Below are 20953 nucleotides of genomic sequence, written 5' to 3' on the forward strand. Positions count from 1 at the left end.
ACTTTAAAAACTTGGGGAGTACCAAATATACATTACTAAGAGGAAGATGGGGAAAATTTGAAATTGGATTTGTTTGTTTTTTCGTTTAGTTTTTAATATTAATAGGTTATATAGGGATAATTAGCTTTTAATAAAATGTGTAAAGAGGATGAAGGTACTTTGGCTGAGTGTTTAATAAGTTAGAAATATTGTTTCTACTAAATATCTGAAGAAATATTTATGATGAAATTTAATGACATGCCAATTGGCTTAACTTGATGACATAACTAGAATAGTTTGCAGGGGGGGAAGAATGAACTATTTACCAGCAAAATATTTGTATTTTATTGTACTAAAATAGAAGGTGTACTGCATAGATGAATGTATGTGGAGAGAGGAAAATAAAAATAAAAAATTCTACCTAGATGACCTTCGAAGTCCCCTCCAGCCCTCACACAAAGATTCTATTATTCCAGGGGTCCCCAACCACCGGGTCGCGGACCAGTACCGGGCCGCGGGGCATGTTGCACCGGTCCGTGGAGTCAGCAGCTGCCGGCCCTCATGCCGCCACCCCCTCCCTCCAGCGCTTCGCCTCCCGCCGGGCAAGAGGCCTCGGGAGGCAGGTTCTGCCGGTCACAGGACGATGGATGGGACAGAGGGGCGGGAAGGACCGAGAGGCTCAAGCCTCTTTTGGCTTCTGCCGCGGGGCGCTTTTGCGTTTTTGGCTGGGGGGAGGCAGGAGGGCCAGCCTGACCCCCTCTCTCCAGCGCTTAGCTCCCGCTGGGCAAGAGGGCTTGGGAGGCAGGGTCTGCCGGCCACAGGACGATGGCAGGAAAGAGGGGCGAGGAGGACCAGCACCCCCATGCTTAATCCCGCCCCCAACCACGCCCCTTTCCGCCCCCACTGGACCATAGAAAAATTGTCTTGCTGAAACTGGTCCCTGGTGGAAAAAACGTTGGGGACCACTGTATTATTCTAACAACGTCTTTCACAGCTCAAAACAGAAATTGCTGAAATGACAGCTCAGCATGAAAAAAAAATCACATAGGAAGGGCAATATTTCTTTTTCTCTCTCACCTCTATGCATCTCAAGATTTTCCTTTTCATTCTCTTTGTTCTTCTGCATGTCTGTAAAAATAAAAATAAGAATAAGTCAGTTTTCCAAATCTGATGGAAAACAAAATACCACAATTTTTGGAGTATAAGACTTTTTCCTCCCTAAAAGAGGCTGAAAATTCAGGTGCATCTTATACTACAAGAATGGTGGAAGGTCTTAAGCATAAAACGTATCAGGAAAGACTTCATGAACTCAACCTGTATAGTCTGGAGGACAGAAGGAAAAGGGGGGACATGATCGAAACATTTAAATATGTCAAAGGGTTAAATAAGGTCCAGGAGGGAAGTGTTTTTAATAGGAAGGTGAACACAAGAACAAGGGGACACAATCTGAAGTTATTTGGGGGAAAGATCAAAAGCAACATGAGAAAGTATTATTTCACTGAAAGAGTAGTAGATCCTTGGAACAAACTTCCAGCAGATGTGGTTGGTCAATCCACAGTAACTGAATTTAAACATGAATGGGATAAACATAGATCCATCCTGAGATAAAATACAGAAAATAGTATAAGGGCAGACTAGATGAATCATGAGGTCTTTTTCTGCTGTCAGTCTTTTATGTTTCTATACTCTGAATGTAGCTTTTTTCGAAGTCCCCCCAAGCTGTAACTAGGTGCTAACTATGTTCCCAGCTCTTACAGCTTGCAAGATCTTTCATTGTTATTCTCTGCAAAGAATGTTTTCCAAGCCCTAAGTCTTTGCAGGTTTTTTGCATTGCTCTATTTGCTCAGAATTTTTCTTTCCAGCTCTAACCAGGTTCTAAGAATGTTCCCAGCTCTTACTGGCTGCAAGCTCTTTCATTGTTACTCTCTCCAAATAAGGCTTTTTTTAAAGCCCTAACCAGGGGATAAAATAATGTGCTGAAACTGACCAGGCTAAGGAGGATACCCAGACGAATGCCCGGTAAGCAGATTCTTTTTCCTATTTTCGCCCCCAAAAACTAAGGTGCGTCTTATACTCCCAAAAATATTATTATTATTATTATTATTATTATTATTATTATTATTATTATTATTAATTAAATTTGTATGCCGCCCCTCTCCGCAGACTCGGGGTGGCTCACAGCAGCAATAGAAAACTATATACAATAAAAATCTAATATTACAAAGTTAAAAACCCATAATTTAAAAAACATGCACACAACATACCGTAAATAAACTATATAGGCCTGGGAAAGATGTCTCAGTTCCCCCATGCCTGACGACAGAGGTGGGTTTTAAGACGTTTACGAAAGGCAAGGAGGATGGGGGCAATCCTAATCTCTGGGGGGGAGCTGGTTCCAGAGCGTTGGGGCCGTCACAGAGAAGGCTCTTCCCCTGGGTCCCACCAGACGACATTGTTTAGTCGACGGGACCCGGAGAAGGCTAACTCTGTGGGACCTGACTGGTCGCTGGGATTTGTGCGGTAGAAGGCGGTCCCGGAGATATTCTGGTCCGATGCCATGAAGGGCTTTATAGGTCATAACCAACACTTTGAATTGTGACCGGAAACTGATTGGCAACCAATGCAGACTGCAGAGTGTTGGTGAAACATGGGCATGCTTAGGGAAGCCCATGATTGCTCTCGCAGCTGCATTCTGCACGATTTGGAGTTTCTGAACACTCTTCAAAGGTAGCCCCATGCACTGCTAACCAAATTTCTTCCAAAATAAATAGAAGCAGCAGAAGATATAAACCCTCTCGGCCTTAGAAACATAGAAACATAGAAGACTGACGGCAGAAAAAGACCTCATGGTCCATCTAGTCTGCCCTTATACTATTTCCTGTATTTTATCTTACAATGGATGGATGTTTATCCCAGGCATGTTTAAATTCAGTTACTGTGGATTGACCAACCACGTCTGCTGGAAGTTTGTTCCAAGCATCTACTACTCTTTCAGTAAAATAATATTTTCTCATGTTGCCTTTGATCATTCCCCCAACTAACTTCAGATTGTGTCCCCTTGTTCTTGTGTTCACTTTCCTATTAAAAACACTTCCCTCCTGAACTTTGTGAGCCTTCGTTACGATTCACAATTCTGGCTCCTTTTTCTCCGAATGGTTTTGATTAAATGCGCTAGCGACTGGAGTCCCTTGCCAACGTGTGATGCTAAATTGTGGAAGTACACAAAGGCCAGCAGAACACAGCCCCCAAAATTGTGCGCTGTTGAACAAATGATTGGGTTGTGTGTGGGAGGGGCGGGGAACGACTTGTCTCGCTGGCTTATTTTTAATTGCCGGTAATGGTTCTGCCATATTTCTGCTCTGAAAAGGTTCTTGCGAAGTTTTGGGAACGTTACGGCACAGGATACAAAGGCCGGCAGAAGAGACAAAAGGTCTCTTTGTAAGCATTTAGGATTCAGGCCATAAACTTCAGCTCTTCTGCCCGTGAACGGCCCGCGCAAAGGTTCTGGAGTTTAACTATCTAGCAAGACCAAAAACAGTGCCCAATTAAGTCTCCCCGCTCCCGCAAAATACCTGTTCTGGAAACTTTGAGGTCAGCCAGATTTCTGCTCATAAACTGAATGTCATTTGCATTTTCCTACAGTGATGAAGATTGCCTGGCATTCCCTCTGCTGGATTTCTCTGAGCAGTGAAGGGCAGATTTTTGTGTGTGTGTGTGTGTGAATGTGCGGTTTAAACTTTTGGCGACCTGTATGTGTTCTGCCGGGCTCTCTGGTAGGAGCCTCCCGAAAATTGTGCCTACCATCCCTGTCCTACTGTCCTATTTGTCTTCCTTTATCATTATTTTCTATGTTATGTTTATATAAACTACTATCCTATACTTGATTGACAGACAGACAGATGATAGATAGATAGATAGATAGGTAGGTAGGTAGGTAGGTAGGTAGGTATGGTAGGTGTTCTGCCGGGCTCTCTGGTAGGAGCCTCCTGAAAATTCAAGGGTACAAATTTCAGACACACACACACACACACACACACACGTTTGAAAATTCAAAACAATGTTCTTTATCCCCAAATTCAAAATAAACTAAGCACTCTTTTTGTATTGCAAAGAGCACTCGTCCCAAAACAACGGGTAGTGTGTACAATTTCCCTTAAGCAGTCGTTAAGTACTTAGCTTGCAGCTGTGAAGAAACTTCACACCCCTTCTTCTTCCAACCAAGTGAGACACACACACACACACACACACACACACACACACACGTTGCTCTGCTTTGATTTTTCAAAGGCGTGAAAAATCAACAAAGTCCAGAAAACAGCAACACACGATTCCTGAAGAACTGCAATCAGATACTCTTCCACAACGGCCAAACCCACACGCTGCTATTTATAGCAGCAGCCCTAATTATTGGAGCCCCACCCAAACACAGGTGGCCTCTCTTATCTCCTGTAATATGTCCTTACTTGGTCTCTTCTACGCATAATTCTGCGCTTGCGTGGGTCCAAGACGTCTTCATCCAAATCAATGGAAGATAATGGAGATTGACTGCCTGGGCTGTGTGCCAAGCTCCCCTCTTCCAAGTCACTCCCACCTTCTTCTTCATCTGAGGAAATTAAACTCTGCTGCATGAATCCCAGCGACCAATTAGGTCCCACAGAGTGGGTCTTCTCCAGGTCCCGTCAACTAAACAATGTCGCTTGGCGGGACCCAGGGGAAGAGCCTTCTCTGTGGTGGCCCTGGCCCTCTGGAACCAATCCCCCCCAGAGATTAGAATTGCCCCCACCCTCCTTGCCTTTTGTAAGCTTCTTAAAACCCACCTCTGCCGCCAGGCATGGGGGAACTATTCCCCCTAGGCCTTTACAATTTTATGCATGGTATGTCTGTATGTATGTTTGGTTTTATAATAAGGGTTTTTAACTGTTTTAATATTGGATTGTTATATGCTGTTTTTATTACTGTTGTTAGCCGCCCCGAGTCTACGGAGACGGCGGCATACAAATCTCATAAATAAATGAATGAAAGAATGAATGAATGAATGAATGAATAAACTCTGAACTGACTCTGTCAGCAATAACACAGGCCTATGACATGTTTAAGTTTCCCCTGCATCCACCTCCACATTCCCTGGGGCAGGAGCTGGGCCAGAGCCAACCACAACAGTATTGCTTTGTCTTTTATTCCTCTGTGTGTGTTAAGGTTATTTATTTGGGGTTTTTGTATTGTGCAAAACCCCTAGGAGCATAGCTGTGCAGTGCACCAAGACCGCTAAAAAACCAGATACGACCGTATTTCTTAAACTGGGAATTCCTTACTGTTCCTTATCACCCACACACAAGGAAAGTGTTGGACAACAAGGCTATCCAGAGAAGAAATGGGAACTCCAAAATAGTCCAAATATATATTTGCAGACAACAATAATTCTTGACGGATTTTTCAATGGCGTAGAGCTGTTTAGCTGTGCAGGGGGTGAGGAGGGGGGAAAGGTCTTCCTATCTTTGATCTCTGCTCTCTATCGCTAGCTCACTTCTTTCATTCCGGAATTGTACCGGCTCTGTTCACGAGACCAAATGTGAAATACTAAACGGTCACTAAAAAAAAATACTAAATGGAAGGTGCAAAGGGCAACAGGACCATGCCCTTAGCTTGTGCCAAAGTTTCTACGTGATCACAAGCTGCAGAGAACAGAGTATCAAGCCATGACCCTATGGCAGCTGATCTCTTTCATTCAGTCAGGACACCATGGAGAGAGAGAGAGAGAGACAGAGACAGGCAGAGGAGGGAGGCTGGTTCTAGGCCATGACAATTTTAACAGCTCACCTGTATGGAACCCACATTGAATATCAGACATTAATACAATTGAGAGTGTCTTTTTTCTTGTAAAGGTTTTGGGGAATACAGTGATCCCTCGATTATCGCGAGGGTTCCGTTCCAAGACCCCTCGCGATAATCGATTTTTCGCAATGTAGGGTTGCGGAAGTAAAAACACCATCTGCGCATGCGCGCCCTTTTTCCATGGCCGCACATGCGCAGATGGTGGAGTTTGCGTGGGCGGCGGGGAAACCCCGATCTTCGTCTGCTCGCTGCTGCTGCGGCCGCCCAGCAGCTGATCTTCTCGGCGGCAGCAGCGAGGAGCCGAATCGGGCTTTCCCCTTTGCGTGGGCGGCGGGGAAACCCCGATCTTCGTCTGCTCGCTGCTGCTGCGGCCACCCAGCAGCTGATCTGCTCGGCAGCGCAGCAGCAGCGAGCAGACGAAGATCGGGGTTTCCCCGCCGCCCACGCAAAGGGGAAACCCCGGCTCCTCGCTGATGCCCCCGCCCACCCGCCCGCCAGCAAGAGGGGGAGAGATAAAGAGAGAGAAGGAAAGAAAGAGATGAGAGAGGGAGGAAGAGAGTGTGAGAGAGGAAGAAGCAAGATAGAGAAAGAGAGAAAGAAAGATGAGAAAGGAAGGAAGAGAGTGATGTCATTGGGTGGGAAAAATCGCGATATAGCGTTTCGCAAAGAACGAGATCGCGAAAATCGAGGGATCACTGTACATAAGAAGGAGGTGTAGGCAGGATGGCATACCTGAATTACCTGAGTTGCGGCCCTATTTGGACCGGGAGTCACTGCTCACAGTCACTCATGCCCTCATCACTTCGAGGCTCGACTACTGTAACGCTCTCTACATGGGGCTACCTTTGAAAAGTGTTTGGAAACTTCAGATCGTGCAGAATGCAGCTGCGAGAGCAATCATGGGCTTTCCTAAATATGCCCATGCTACACCAACACTCTGCAGTCTGCACTGGTTGCCGATCAGTTTCCGGTCACAATTCAAAGTGTTGGTTATGACCTACAAAGCCCTTCATGGCATCGGACCAGAATATCTCCGGGACCGCCTTCTGCCGCACGAATCCCAGCGACCAGTTAGGTCTCACAGAGTTGGCCTTCTCCGGGTCCCGTCAACTAAACAATGTCATTTGGCAGGACCCCCACGGGAAGAGCCTTCTCTGTGGCGGCCCCGACCCTTTGGAACCAACCCCCCCCAGAGATCAGAATTGCCCCCACCCTCCTTGCCTTTCGTAAGCTCCTTAAAACCCACCTCTGTCGTCAGGCATGGGGGAATTGAGACTTTCCCTTCCCCCTAGGCTTATAAAATTTATGTATGGTATGTCTGTATGTATGATTGGTTTCTTAAATTGGGGTTTTTAAATTAACTTAAATGTTAGATTTGTTTACATTGTATTATTATTGTTGTTAGCCGCCCCGAGTCTGCGGAGAGGGGCGGCATACAAATCTGATAAATAAATAAATAAATAAATAAATTAGTAAAAGGATAATGATATTAATCTAATAAGGTTTAAAGGAAATTAAGGCTGAATTCAATTAGAAGAAAATTAGATATCTAGATGACAAAATTAGAGGTTAAGGTGAGTGGGTTCGATGAATAGCGGAAATAATTAATTGGGAAGTAATAATTTGGGGGGAGGGCAATTGTAACTCGGTTCTGTTTTTATTGTATTATGAAGGTGTTTTGAAATGTATTGAAAAAGTGTAAGGAGGAAAATAATAATAAAAAAATTACCCCCTCCCCAAAAATACAGAGTGTCCAGAAATATTTCACAAATATTCCAGAAGTCTTTCATTCCTCCTGTTGGCAACTTTAAGACTTATGGACTTCAACTCCCAGAATTATCCAGCCACCATCCATAAGTCTTAAAATTACCAGGTTTGGGGACCCCTGGAGGCTTTAGACTATCTCCCTGTGATGAATCCGAGGAGATGGTTTGTCTTTCACTCTCATTGCCTTATAAGGAGGTTAAAAGTTATCCTTGTTCAATTTGACATGGGTTTTTTTGGTTTTCTCATGTTGGCATTTTCTGACTGTGTTTCAGTGCAAGTCATACACTACTGTAAATAGTTCTGATTTTTTTAAATAAGGAAAACCTACTGTATGCCTTTAAAATAAATGATTCAATGAGTTAAAATGGATTCTATTCTATTCTAAATCTTATTCTATTCTGTTATTCTATTCTATTCTTTATTCTATACATCCACACTGAATATATTATATTATATATACATTACATTATATGAATATATTGTGTAATGTAATCTACCAGGGATTTATGCTCTGGGGGAATCCATAGCATGATACCATGGTCTTTCGAGACTGAAGGTTGCTAATGCAATGCAATATTATATATATATATGCATTGGCATCCTTCAGTCTCGAAAGACCATGTCGTCATGCTCTGGATTCCCCATAATGAACATAATGAATAATTGTATTATGTGGCAATAATAACTCGACAAAAAAAAAATCACACACACACACAAATATACACCACACACAGCTCAAAATAATAAGGGGAACACTTAAAAAACAGAATATAACTTCAAGCAAATCAAACTTCTGTGAAATCAAACTGTCCACTTAGAAAACAACACTGATTGACAGTCAATTTCACATGCTGTTGTGCAAATGGAATAGTTGTGCAAATGAAATATTCAATGGAATATTTCATTCATTCAAATCTAAGATGTGTTGTTTGAGTGTTCCCTTTATTTTTTTCAGCAGTGTATATATATGTATGTATGTATGTATGTATGTATGTATGTATGTATGTATGTACACATAAATACATACATACATACATATACAGTATACACACACACACATATACATATTGCTCAAAAAAATAAAGGGAACACTCAAACAACACATCTTAGATCTGAATGAATGAAATATTCTCATTGAATACTTCATTCTGTACAAAGTTGAATGTATCCAACAGCATGTGAAATTGTCAACCAGTGTTGCTTCCTAAGTGGACGTTGATTTATTTGTTTATTTATTTCACATTTATTTATTTCACATAAGTTTGATTTACTTGGAATTATATTGTGTTGTTTATGTGTTCCCTTTATTTTTTTGAGCAGTGTATGTATGTATATATAATAATAATAATAATAATAATAATAATAATAATAATAATAATAATAATAATAATTTATTGGATTTGTATGCCGCCCCTCTCTGTAGACTTCGTAGACGTAATTATATATATAATATATATACTGTACTCTGTGTATATACATATAATGAACAACTCCATCTGTCCATCCATTACCCTGGGGGGAGAATCACTGGCCCCCTCAGAGAAGGTTCGCAACTTGGGCATCCTCCTCGATCCACAGCTGACATTAGAGAAACATCTTTCAGCTGTGGCGAGGGGGACGTTTGGCCAGGTTCGCCTTGTGCACCAGTTGCGACCCTACTTGGACCGGGAGTCACTGCTCACGGTCACTCATGCCCTCATCACCTCGAGGCTTGACTACTGTAACGCTCTCTACATGGGGCTACCTTTGAAAAATGTTCGGAAACTTCAGATCGTGCAGAATGCAGCTGCGAGAGCAATCATGGGCTTTCCCAAATATGCCCATGTTACACCAACACTCCGCAGTCTGCATTGGTTGCCGATCAGTTTCCGGTCACAATTCAAAGTGTTGGTTATGACCTATAAAGCCCTTCATGGCACCGGACCAGATTACCTCAGGGACCGCCTTCTGCTGCATGAATCCCAGCGACCAGTTAGGTCCCACAGAGTGGATCTTCTCCGGGTCCCGTCAACTAAGCAATGTCGCCGGGCGGGACCCAGGGGAAGAGCCTTCTCTGTGGTGGCCCCAGCCCTCTGGAACCAACTCCCCCCAGAGATTAGAACTGCCCTCACCTTCCTTGCCTTTCCTAAACAACTTAAACCCCACCTCTGCCGCCAGGCATGGGGGAATTGAGATCCTCTTTCCCCCTAGGCCTTTACAATTCTATGCATGGTATGTATGTATGTATGTTTGGTTTTTATATTAATTGATTTTTAATCATCAATACCAAATTACTATTGTACACTGTTTTCTCTGGAGAGGGGCGGCATACAAATCAAATAAATAAATAAATAAATAAATAAATAAATAAATAAATAAATAAATAAATAAATAAATAAATAATATTTTCATATACTGTATTATATATAAATTATATACTGTATTTACATTTTTATATTTTTAAAAAATGGGTGTGTGTTTACACAAACGACACACGCACACGCAAGCCCCCCTCTCAAGCGAATGAGTACACTCACGCTTTACACACCCACCGCCGGCACCGCCATCTTACTCGGTCGGGTCAACACCCCTCGTCCCCCTCCCGCGCCGAAACGGTGGGCGGGGCGAGCGCGGGCCAACGGCGAGCCGCGCCGCGGTCCAGGGCGGTCCTTCCGGCCGCCCCCCCGCGCGTGCGCAGAGCGCGACCGGGGCGGGGGCGCGCTCCCGCCCGCCCCTGCGGGGCCCCCCTTTAAAGGCAGCGGCGGCGGCCCCGGCCGGGCTTCCCCGTCGCCGCCCTCAGGAGCGCCGCCATCATGTATCGCCGCTTGGGAGAGTTGCTGGTGCCCGCCCCGCACTGCAGCCGCCGCCGCCTCGGCCTCCTCGCCTTGCGCGGAGCCCTGCGCGGCCTCGGTTCTGCAGCTGGCGGTGCCCGGGGAGTCCCGGCGGGGTTACAGCCAGGCGGTGAGCCGCGGGGGGGAGGCCGACGAGGATGACCCGAACTTCTTCCGTATGGTGGAGGGCTTCTTCGACCGCGGCGCCGGCATCGTGGAGGACCAGCTGGTGTCCGGCCTGCGCACCCGCGAGAGCGCCGAGGAGAAGCGGCACCGCGTGCGCGGCATCCTGCGCATCATCAAGCCCTGCAACCACGTGCTCAGCGTCTCCTTCCCCATCAAGCGCGACAACGGCGAGTGGGAGGTGGTGGAGGGCTACCGGGCCCAGCACAGCCAGCACCGCACGCCCTGCAAGGGAGGTGAGCGGGCGCCCTTCACACGTGACGCTCGCCGACGCGCGTCTAGGAGAAAAACAAACACGCGTCAAGGGCGAGGGGGGGAAGCGACCCGCCTTCCTTCCTCCCCCGGGCCTTATTGGAGCTGCCCTGCGTCCCTTTGGGGCGGGCAAGGCCTCCCAAGACGCGGGCCTTTTGGGGCGTCGCCGCTTCTCTGAAATAAACACGGGTTGTGTTTGGGGTTGTTTTTTTCCAGACGTGGCTGAGGAGATTTCCTTCCTTTCACTCTCTCTGGGTGTCTCTTTCCGGCCTTGTGTGGCATAACGGGAAAGGAATGCCCCCCCCCCGCCCCTGACACAAACGCACAAGTTGCGGTTTGTTTGCTTTTGCCAGGAGTTTTAAAATGGGTTTTATTTGTCCTGCACCAAGTCTTGCAAATAGACCCACAAACATTAAAAAAATAAGACTTGCCTCGGTTCTTCATTGCTATTTTGCAGCAGTGTATAATATATATATATATATGGTTACATGTTTTTGCTGATAATAATAAACGTTTATTTGTAGTGCCCTTTCACTTTTAAGTGAAAAGGAAGTGATTTTGACAGAAAACAACCATACATTCAATTCAGCAAAAATATGTTATATATGGTTGTTTTCTGTCACAATCACTTTTCACTTATCAGCAAAAGTATGTAACCATATATGTATATGTGTGTATACACTGCTCAAAGAAGTAAAGAGAACACTTAACACAATATAACTCCAAGTAGATCAAACTTCTGTGAAATCAAACTGCCCACTTAGGAAGCAACACTGATTGACAATCGATTTCACATGCTGTTGTGCAAATGGAACAGTTGTGCAAATGAAATATTCAATGAGAATATTTCATTCATTCAGATCTAGGATGTATTATTTGAGTGTTCCCTTTATTATTATTATTATTTTTTGCAGTATATGTGTGTGTGTATATATATATGTGTGTGTATATGTGTGTGTATCTATCTATATATATACAGTATATATAATTTTCAAATTCAGCAAAAAAATGTGACATATATATATATATATATTGCAGTGTGTGTGTGTGTATGTGTATATATATATATATATATATATATTGCAGTGTGTGTGTGTATGTTTGTGTGTATGTATGTGTGTGTATATATATATATATATATATATATATATATATATATATATATATATATATATATATATATATCTCACATGGTTTTTTTTGCTGAATTTGAAAATTAAATATATGTAGATTGTTCTGAGTTAGGGTTTTGCCCTGTGTAATATTTTGAGTGTCTATGCGACAAATATATATATTTGTTTGTTTGGGTAGATTTTCACAGGTATATGTTTGTAGATTGTTGTGAGTTTAGGTTTTTCCCATGTAATATTTTGAGTGTCTTTGCGACATTTCAGCGAAATCCCATTCGTCATCATCAGACTAAAGTTATTGGCTTCGTGCTACTTTGCAAACAAACCATATTCAAAGCATCACGAAGCCAATATCTTCAGCCTGATGATGGTGAATGTGATTTTGCCGAAACGTCGCGAAGATGCTCAAATTATTACATGGGGAAAACCCAAACTCACAACAATCTAGATAGATAGATAGATAGATAGATAGATAGATAGATAGATAGATAGATAGATAGATAGATAGATAGATAGATAAACATATTTTTGCTGATAATGAAAAGAAAGGTAGACCAGTATAGATCTATTTCAAGCTTATTTTGCTCTCATCAGCTAGCCATACCCTTACTTGGATTTGAACTTGGGGAGTTTTTTTCCTGACACAGACACACAGAGAATTGTCCTAAAAATGTGAGTTCCAAGTATAGTAATAGATAAAGAAACAATAGACATCATGATCTCGGGAACATTTTTTTAAAAATTAAAGTTACTAAAAAAACCATAATAAGCTTTAGTTAGCCCCTGCTGAGTTCATCAGCTGACTTGTCAGAGTATAAAATCCCCATTGAAGAGATGCAGAGAGCAGGGGGAAGTATCTTCAAAGCAATGCCTGATAGCCCCGCTTTACCCCTCAGGGAGAGAAAGAGGCAATACACAAGGGGGAAAGAGGCAACAGAAATTGCCATCTGGAATTGTCATTGTCATCTGTCAGCATGACTAAGGCAGGAACAAAGTTAATTACAGGAGAGAAGAAAAGGTGTCACAAGGACTGTGCGTGCAAGGACAAAATTGAGCGCATTACATAAAAGCAAGCATCTCTTCAATGGGGATTTTATACTCTGGAAAAAGCTTAGTAGTTCTTTTAGTAAAAAATATTTTTTTAAGCATTGCGGAGATCGTGATGTCTATTGCCTATCTATCTCAGGGACCGCCTTCTGCTGCACGAATCCCAGCGACCAGTTAGGTCCCACAGAGTGGGCCTTCTCCGGGTCCCGTCAACTAAACAATGTCGCTTGGCGGGGCCCAGGGGAAGAGCCTTCTCTGTGGTGGCCCCGACCCTCTGGAACCAACTCCCCCCCGGAGATTAGAATTGCCCCCACCCTCCTCGTCTTTCGTAAGCTCCTTAAAACCCACCTCTGCTGCCTGGCATGGGGGAACTGAGATATTCTTTCCCCCTAGGCCTTTACAATTTATGCATGGTATGTTTGTGTGTATGTTTGGTTTTACAATAAGGGTTTTTTAGTTGTTTTAGTATTGGATTTACATGCTGTTTTTTATTACTGTTGTTAGCCGCCCCAAGTCTACGCAGAGGGGCGGCATACAAATCCAATAAATAAATACCTACCTACCTACCACTCTATCTTTCTATCATCTATCTATCTCTATCTACCTACCTACCTACCTATCTGTCACTCTATTCATCTATCATATCTCTCTCTCTCTCTCTCTCTATCTATCTATCTATCTATCTATCTATCTATCTCTATCTACCTACTTATCTATCACTCTATCCATCTATCTATCCATCTATATCTCTCTCTATATCTATCTATCTATCTATCTATCTATCTATCTATCTATCTATCTATCTATCTATCTATCTATCTAGTATATATGAATATGCACACACATACAGCTGTCCTGAGTCGGATGAGAAGGGCAGCATAGAATTCTAAATAAATACATAAAATAAATAAATACATGAAGATGTTCGTCCATTGTGTTTGAAGAGGACCTTGACATCTAATGGGTTGCGAGCTGTACGTGATGTGCCCGCAGCTGGCTGGTAAGGCCTATACGGGCCCGAAATGTTCTGCCACATGTTGGGCAGATGTGTGGGCACCATTGTTGCAGCATTTGCAGCTCTGGCTTTTGTGGAGTGCTCGCTTCTCTTCTGCTGTGAATGTTCTCCTGGCCTCATATTTCTGGCAGCCTAGGTAGATCAGCATTATTTTTATTATTATTTATTAGACTCGTGTGTCACCCCTCTCCGTAGACTCGGGGCGGCTAAAGCATGCGCCACGTTGGTCGATCTTGCGCCATACCATGTTTCCCCGAAAATCAGACCCTGTCTTATATTTTGTTTGAATCCTGAAATAAGTGCTTGGCCTTTTTGCCGTGCACTTAAAAGCTCATTTGGGCTTATCAGGAGATGTCTTGTTTTGGAGGAAACAATACATATACAGTATATATATATATATACTGTATATATATATATATATATATATATATATATATATATATATATATATATATATAGAGAGAGAGAGAGAGAGAGAGAGAGAGAGAGAGAGAGAGAGAAATCATTATGTATAATTATTCAATATTTTTTCTCGTGAACAAGTACAATAGCATTGGATTGTTATTGTGGAATATAGAATATTGTCCTCTTCCTTCCTTCCTTCCTTCCTTCCTTCCTTCCTTCCTTCCTTCCTTCCTTCCTTCCTTCCTTCCTTCCTTCCTGCTTCATTCATTCATTCATTCATTAGATTTGTATGCCGCCCCTCTCCATAGACTAGGGGCGGAGGTGTTTTTCCTTCCCATTTTAGAAATCTGTCCATGGTTCTTTGTCTCCCCCCACTTTAAAACTGTCTCTGTGTGTTTTAATGTTGGGTGCAACTTGGAAAGACTCACTCTCTCTCTCTCTCTCTCTCTTTCTATCTTTCAACTCTGGTCACATCTTGCATTTTCGGGGGTGCCGAGGTGTGTGTGAATGGTATGATATGTTAACTGCAATATTACAAATGGAAAGAAAAATGTCTTCCAAAAGTTGGTCCTGCCGAAATCACTAACAGTGCGCATTTGCTTGGCAGGGCCCTCTTAGTAAACTCTTCTGTGTTTTCCTCCCTCTTTCTTGTGGGTTCTGCTACTAACGTGAATTTTTCAGTTATGAGAAAATGGGTAAACAAGTATGGTAGACAGGAGTGTCTTTGTGTCTGGTCTGCATTTGTGACACTTCTGCTTTGCTTCTTGTATAAAGAAAAACTTGCAAGCTTGTTTTTTTGTAGATTTTTCAAGATGGGAGTAACAGCTGATCCAGTTCCTCTCCTAGAGACATTTATTCTCTTTCCTGCTTCTAACCTAAGTAACATTTCCTTGGATCACTACTTACGCTAACCTGGTTAACCTTTTTAAACATCTGTGTACTCCTCTTCAGCAGAAAAACAGGATATAATTCAATGTATACAATTCAAAGTGTTGGTTATGACCTATAAAGCCCTTCATGGCACCGGATCAGACTATCTCAGGGACCGCCTTCTGCCGCACGAATCCCAGTGACCAGTTAGGTCCCACAGAGTGGGTCTTCTCCGGGTCCCGTCAACCAAACAATGTCGCTTGGCGAGATCCAGGGGAAGAGCCTTCTCTGTGGCGGCCCCGGCCCTCTGGAACCAACTCCCCCCAGAGATTAGAATTGCCCCCACCCTCCTTGCCTTTTGAAAGCTACTTAAAACCCACCTCTGCCGCCAGGCATGGGGGAACTGAGATACACTTCCCCCTAGGCCTTTACAATTTTATGCATGGTATGTCTGTATGTATGATTGGTTTTTATATAATGGGCTTTAGCTGTTTTTAGTATTGGATTATACTGTTTTGTTACTGTTGTTAGCCGCCCCGAGTCTGCGGAGAGGGGCGGCATACAAATCCAATAAATAATAATAATAATAATAATAATAATGATGATGGTGCCTTGAATGTGGAAGCTAACCTGGTTAACCTTTTTAAACATTTGTATGCTCCTTTCAGCAGAAAAACAGGATATAACGGTGCCTTGAATGTGGAAGTTTATTATTATTATTATTATTATTATTATTATTATTATTATTATTTATTAGATTTGTATGCCGCCCCTTTCCGTAGACTAACCTGGTTAATCTTAATGGGGCCTTGAATGTGGAAGTCACTGTAAGAATGATTCTTCTATTAAAGAACTTTATAGCATTTTCCCTTAGTTGCTTCATACTAGGATATACCCAGGGATAAGAGAGGGAATTAAAGCCTTAATACTTGAAACAGTGGGGCTTCTTTGGCAGGTTAGCTGTTTATTGTGTGCCTAAACAGCAAACAAAAAGGACTGTGTGTGCTACACAGTGGCAACAAGATTGCCTTTGATGCTGTGTGAATCCCACGGGCATTACTGGAAAGGAAAAGGGGTGTAGCACTGCTTTTTGTTTGAACCACCTCGCCCTTAAAGGAGGCAAAAATAAGCTAAGAGTCCGGCAGCATTTTACCCCTGCAGGCTAACATCTTTGGATATTGTGTGATTTATCACACCTGTTTTTGTTAGAGTCCCAGGTTTTCGGTAAAAATTCAAAGGTACTGGCATCCTCAATCTGAGTATTGTATTGGCAGTCCTGTGTTAGCAAAAACTTCAGAAGAAAAGGATTTAGGGGTAGTGATTTCTGACAGTCTCAAAATGGGTGAACAGTGCAGTCAGGCGGTAGGGAAAGCAAGTAGGATGCTTGGCTGCATAGCTAGAGGTATAACCAGCAGGAAGAGGGAGATTGTGATCCCGCTATATAGAGCGCTGGTGAGACCCCATTTGGAATACTGTGTTCAGTTCTGGAGACCTCACCTACAAAAAGATATTGACAAAATTGAAGACGGGCTACAAGAATAGTGGAAGGTCTTAAGCATAAAACGTATCAGGAAAGACTTCATGAACTCAATCTGTATAGTCTAGAGCAGCGTTTCCCAACCGGTGTGCCGCAGCACACTAGTGTGCCGCGAGACACAGTCAGGTGTGCCGCCAAGCTTCAGCTGGGCGGGGCGCTGCCGGTGCCTCCGAGCTCCCACTTGCAGCTGTCCCCCGGTTCCTGCCCGTTGCCGCGGTTTCTGGCGCTCTCCTGCCGGGCCCCAAAGAAGGAAGGCGGGAAAAAGGAGAGCGAGTGGGAGCTCGGAGGCACCGGCAGCGCCCCGCCCAGCTGGAGTTTCCTGGCGTCGGCGGCAAGTGTCCTTTGGGCCCGGCGGGAGGGCACTGGCGGTGGGAGCGGGAGCGTGCTGGCTGCAGCGGCCCCAGGCGGTCGTGGGGAGATGGAGGCGGCGAGAGGGAGCATCAGCGCCACCCCTCTACGAGCAGCAAGACCCTCAGCGACGGGGCACGCCGTTTCCCTTTCGGCTCCGTCGCTGAGGCTTTTGCTGCTCGTGGAAGGGAAGGCGCCGATGCCCAAAGCCTCAGCGACGTTTGGCTGCCGGGGGGCTGGGGAGGAGAAAATCCTCCCCCCCCCTCCAGGAGCAGCAAAAGCCTAAGTGACGGATCGCGCCGTTTCCCTTTCGGCTCCGTCGCTGAGGCTTTTGCTGCTCCTGGAGGGGGGGTTGGCGGTGCCGATGCCAAATGCTTTCCCTCCGCGGTGGGGGGTGGAGGGCAGCCGCAGTCAGCCCCAGGAGACAAAGAGGGAATGAGAGAAAGGAAAGAGACAGAAAGGGAGGGAGAGAAAGAACAAGTGAGAGATAGAAAGGATAGAGAGAAAGGGAATGAGAGAAAGGAAAGAGAGAGAAAGGGAGGGAGAGAAGGAATGAGGGGAAAAGGGAGGAAGAGAGAGAAATTAGAAACATGAGAGAGAAAAGGGGGAAAGACAGGAGAAGTACCCAGAAATGAGACAGTAGGATAAATTTCAGGAGGGATGATTGATGATTGACTGTACAGGTATTTATAAGGGGATGTTACATGGGATTGTATATATGAGGGGGTTATTTATGTATGTATGTATGTATGTATTTATTTATTTATTTATTTATTTATTTATTTATTTATTTAATTGTGTCATTTTGGTTGGTGGTGTGCCCCAGGATTTTATAAATGTAAAAAATGTGCCGCGGCTCAAAAAAGGTTGAAAATCACTGGTCTAGAGGACAGATGGAAAAGGGGGGACATGATCGAAACATTTAAATATGTTAAAGGGTTAAATTTATTTATTTGTTTATTTATTAGATTTGTATGCTGCCCCTCTCTGTAGACTCGGGGCGGCTCACAACATATAATAGAACAATTCACAACAAATCTAATAAATTTAAAAATTAAAAAAAAAAAAAAGGTCCAGGAGGGAAGTGTTTTTAATAGGAAAGTGAACACAAGAACAAGGGGGCACAATCTGAAGTTGGTTGGGGGAAAGATCAAAAGCAACATGAGAAAATATTATTTCACTGAAAGAGTAGTAGATCCTTGGAACAAATCCACAGTCACTGAATTTAAACATGCCTGGGATAAACATATATCCATCCTGAGATAAAATACAGAAAACAGTATAAGGGCAGACTAGATGGACCATGAGGTCTTTTTCTGCCGTCAGACTTCTATGTTTCTATGTTTCATCTTCCTCCAGTTCTTCCTGAAACAGCTTTGTAAATTTGCACTGGGAAAGAGTTAATGGACTGGGTCATGGCACTGGGTTTGTGTGGCTGAACGTTTGTCCCAATGCTAATTCAGTGACACTTATGGTCGATTGACTAATCAAATAAAGTTGATATTGATAGAAACATAGAAGTCTGACGGCAGAAAAAGACCTCATGGTCCATCTAGTCTGCCCTTATACTATTTTCTGTATTTTATCTTAGGATGGATCTATGTTTATCCCAGGCATGTTTAAATTCAGTTACTGTGGATTTATCTACCACGTCTGCTGGAAGTTTGTTCCAAGGATCTACTACTCTTTCAGTGAAATAATATTTTCTCATGTTGCTTTTGATCTTTCCCCCAACTTGCTTCAGATTGTGGCCCCTTGTTCTTGTGTTCACTTTCCTATTAAAAACACTTCCCTCCTGAACCTTATTTAACCCTTTAATATATTTAAATGTTTCGATCATGTCCCCCCTTTTCCTTCTGTCCTCCAGACTATACAGATTGAGTTCATTAAGTCTTTCCTGATAGGTTTTATGCTTAAGACCTTCCACCATTCTTGTAGCCCGTCTTTGGACCCGTTCAATTTTGTCAATATCTTTTTGTAGGTGAGGTCTCCAGAACTGAACACGGTATTCCAAATGGGGTCTCACCAGCGCTCTATATAAGGGGATCACAATCTCCCTCTTCCTGCTTGTTATACCTCTAGCTATGCAGCCAAACATCCTAACCTGATATTGCTAATTCAGTGACACTAGACGTACCGTGAAGGTTGCAGTTAAAATGAGTTGGAAAATGAGACATTTATTGGTTTTATCCTTTTTGTGCAGTTGTTGACTTGTTCCTATGTAGTGTATCCGGCAGTTGGTGATTATTGGTTAAGCACAAAACTGTGCAGAATGGTAAGAATTGCAAAACCTGATTCTTTAGATAAGAAAAACCTGCACCAAAGGTTCGGAAGGTACATTTTTGTATAATGGAGACATACCTATCCTCTGAAGGAGAGAAGTCCCCTCTCCCCCACCTTTCTTCTTGATTTTAGTCCTCTCTATAAAGAACAAGCTTTCTGAAAGTTCTGTCAATTTCCCACAGTCCGTAGTTCATTCTTCTTTTGAGTTTCACGAGAAAAATAAAGTTTTCTGTGGAGTTCGCAGGAATCTGCCATTCCATAGTTTTGAAAGAGTCTCGGTTGCCCAAAGACCAATTAATTGCTGGAAATTTGTATTTTTGGGTGCTGTTGCTTGATTTTCAGTAGGTAGAACAATCAGAGTCTCTCTCTCTCCCTCCCTCTCTCTCTCTCTCTCTCTCTCTCTCTGTCTATCTATCTCCGGGACCGCCTTCTACCGCACGAATCCCAGCGACCGGTTAGGTCCCACAGAGTTGGCCTTCTCCGGGTCCCGTCGACTAAACAATGTCATTTGGCGGCGCCCAGGAGGAGAGCCTTCTCTGTGGCGGCCCCGACCCTCTGGAACCAGCTCCCCCCAGATATCAGAGTTGCCCCCACCCTCCTTGCCTTTCGCAAGCTCCTTAAAACCCACCTCTGTTGTCAGGCATGGGGGAATTGAAATTTTTTCCCTTCCCCCTAGGCTTATAGAATTTATACATGGTATGCTTGTTTGTATGATTGGTCTCTTAAATTGGGGTTTTTTAGATTACTTTTTAATATTAGATTTGTTACATTGTTTTCTTTGTCGTTGTTGGCCGCCCCGAGTCTATGGAGAAGGGTGGCATACAAATCTAATAAATAAATAAATAAAATATCTATCTATCTATCTATCTATCTATCTATCTATCTATCTATCTATCTATCTAACTATGTTTTATTTAATCATGAGGTTTACAAAAAAATGGTGAAGAATCTGTGGAAGATTTTATATGTGAAGTTTATGCACAATTTTAGGTTAGTTGGGGGAAAGATCAGAAGCAACGTGAGAAAATATTATTTCACTGAAAGAGTAGTAGATCCTTGGAACAAACTTCCAGCAGACGTGGTTGTTAAATCCACAGTAACTGAATTTAAACATGCCTGGGATAAACATAGATCCATCCTAAGATAAAATACAGGAAATAGTATAAGGGCAGACTAGATGGACCATGAGGTCTTTTTCTGCCGTCAGACTTCTATGTTTCTATGTTTCTATCAATATCAACTTTATTTGATTAGTCAATCGACCATAAGTGTCACTGAATTAGCACTGGGACAAACGTTCAGCCACACAAACCCAGTGCCATGAGGTCTTTTTCTGCTGTCAATCTTCTGTGTTTCTATGCGGCTGGGCTGGGTCTGTGGGAATTTTGGAATTCTTCAAATGTCTCAGTTCAGCCTGTCCAGATTAGTTTGGATACAAGGTTTAAAAATTACGTTCTGGCCACTGAAGGACACCGAATAAAATAAAAGAATGAAG

The 20953-nt window shown here is 43.3% G+C and overlaps 2 protein-coding genes across 2 annotated transcripts in view; one reads left to right on the top strand and one right to left on the bottom strand.

The window, feature by feature from the left end:
• The window catches only part of SHLD2 (shieldin complex subunit 2), a 45357-nt gene extending 35174 nt beyond the window's left edge, over positions 1 to 10183 (bottom strand). Inside the window, exons 1-2 of the mRNA XM_070752042.1 lie at positions 10095 to 10183; positions 1057 to 1107 (exon numbers count right to left, since the gene is read on the bottom strand). The gene's annotated coding sequence lies outside the window, so the exon portion shown is untranslated. The remainder of the gene's footprint in view (positions 1 to 1056; positions 1108 to 10094) is intronic.
• Positions 10184 to 10355: 172 nt separating this feature from the next.
• GLUD1 (glutamate dehydrogenase 1) overlaps positions 10356 to 20953 on the top strand; it is a 65608-nt gene continuing 55010 nt past the window's right edge. The window contains 2 exon segments of the mRNA XM_070752043.1: positions 10356 to 10406; positions 10408 to 10807. Of these exon segments, the coding sequence (XP_070608144.1) occupies positions 10371 to 10406; positions 10408 to 10807 (436 nt within the window). The 5' untranslated portion in view covers positions 10356 to 10370.

This window comes from Erythrolamprus reginae, chromosome 5 (assembly GCF_031021105.1).
Source record: "Erythrolamprus reginae isolate rEryReg1 chromosome 5, rEryReg1.hap1, whole genome shotgun sequence".
Lineage (NCBI taxonomy): Eukaryota > Metazoa > Chordata > Lepidosauria > Squamata > Dipsadidae > Erythrolamprus > Erythrolamprus reginae.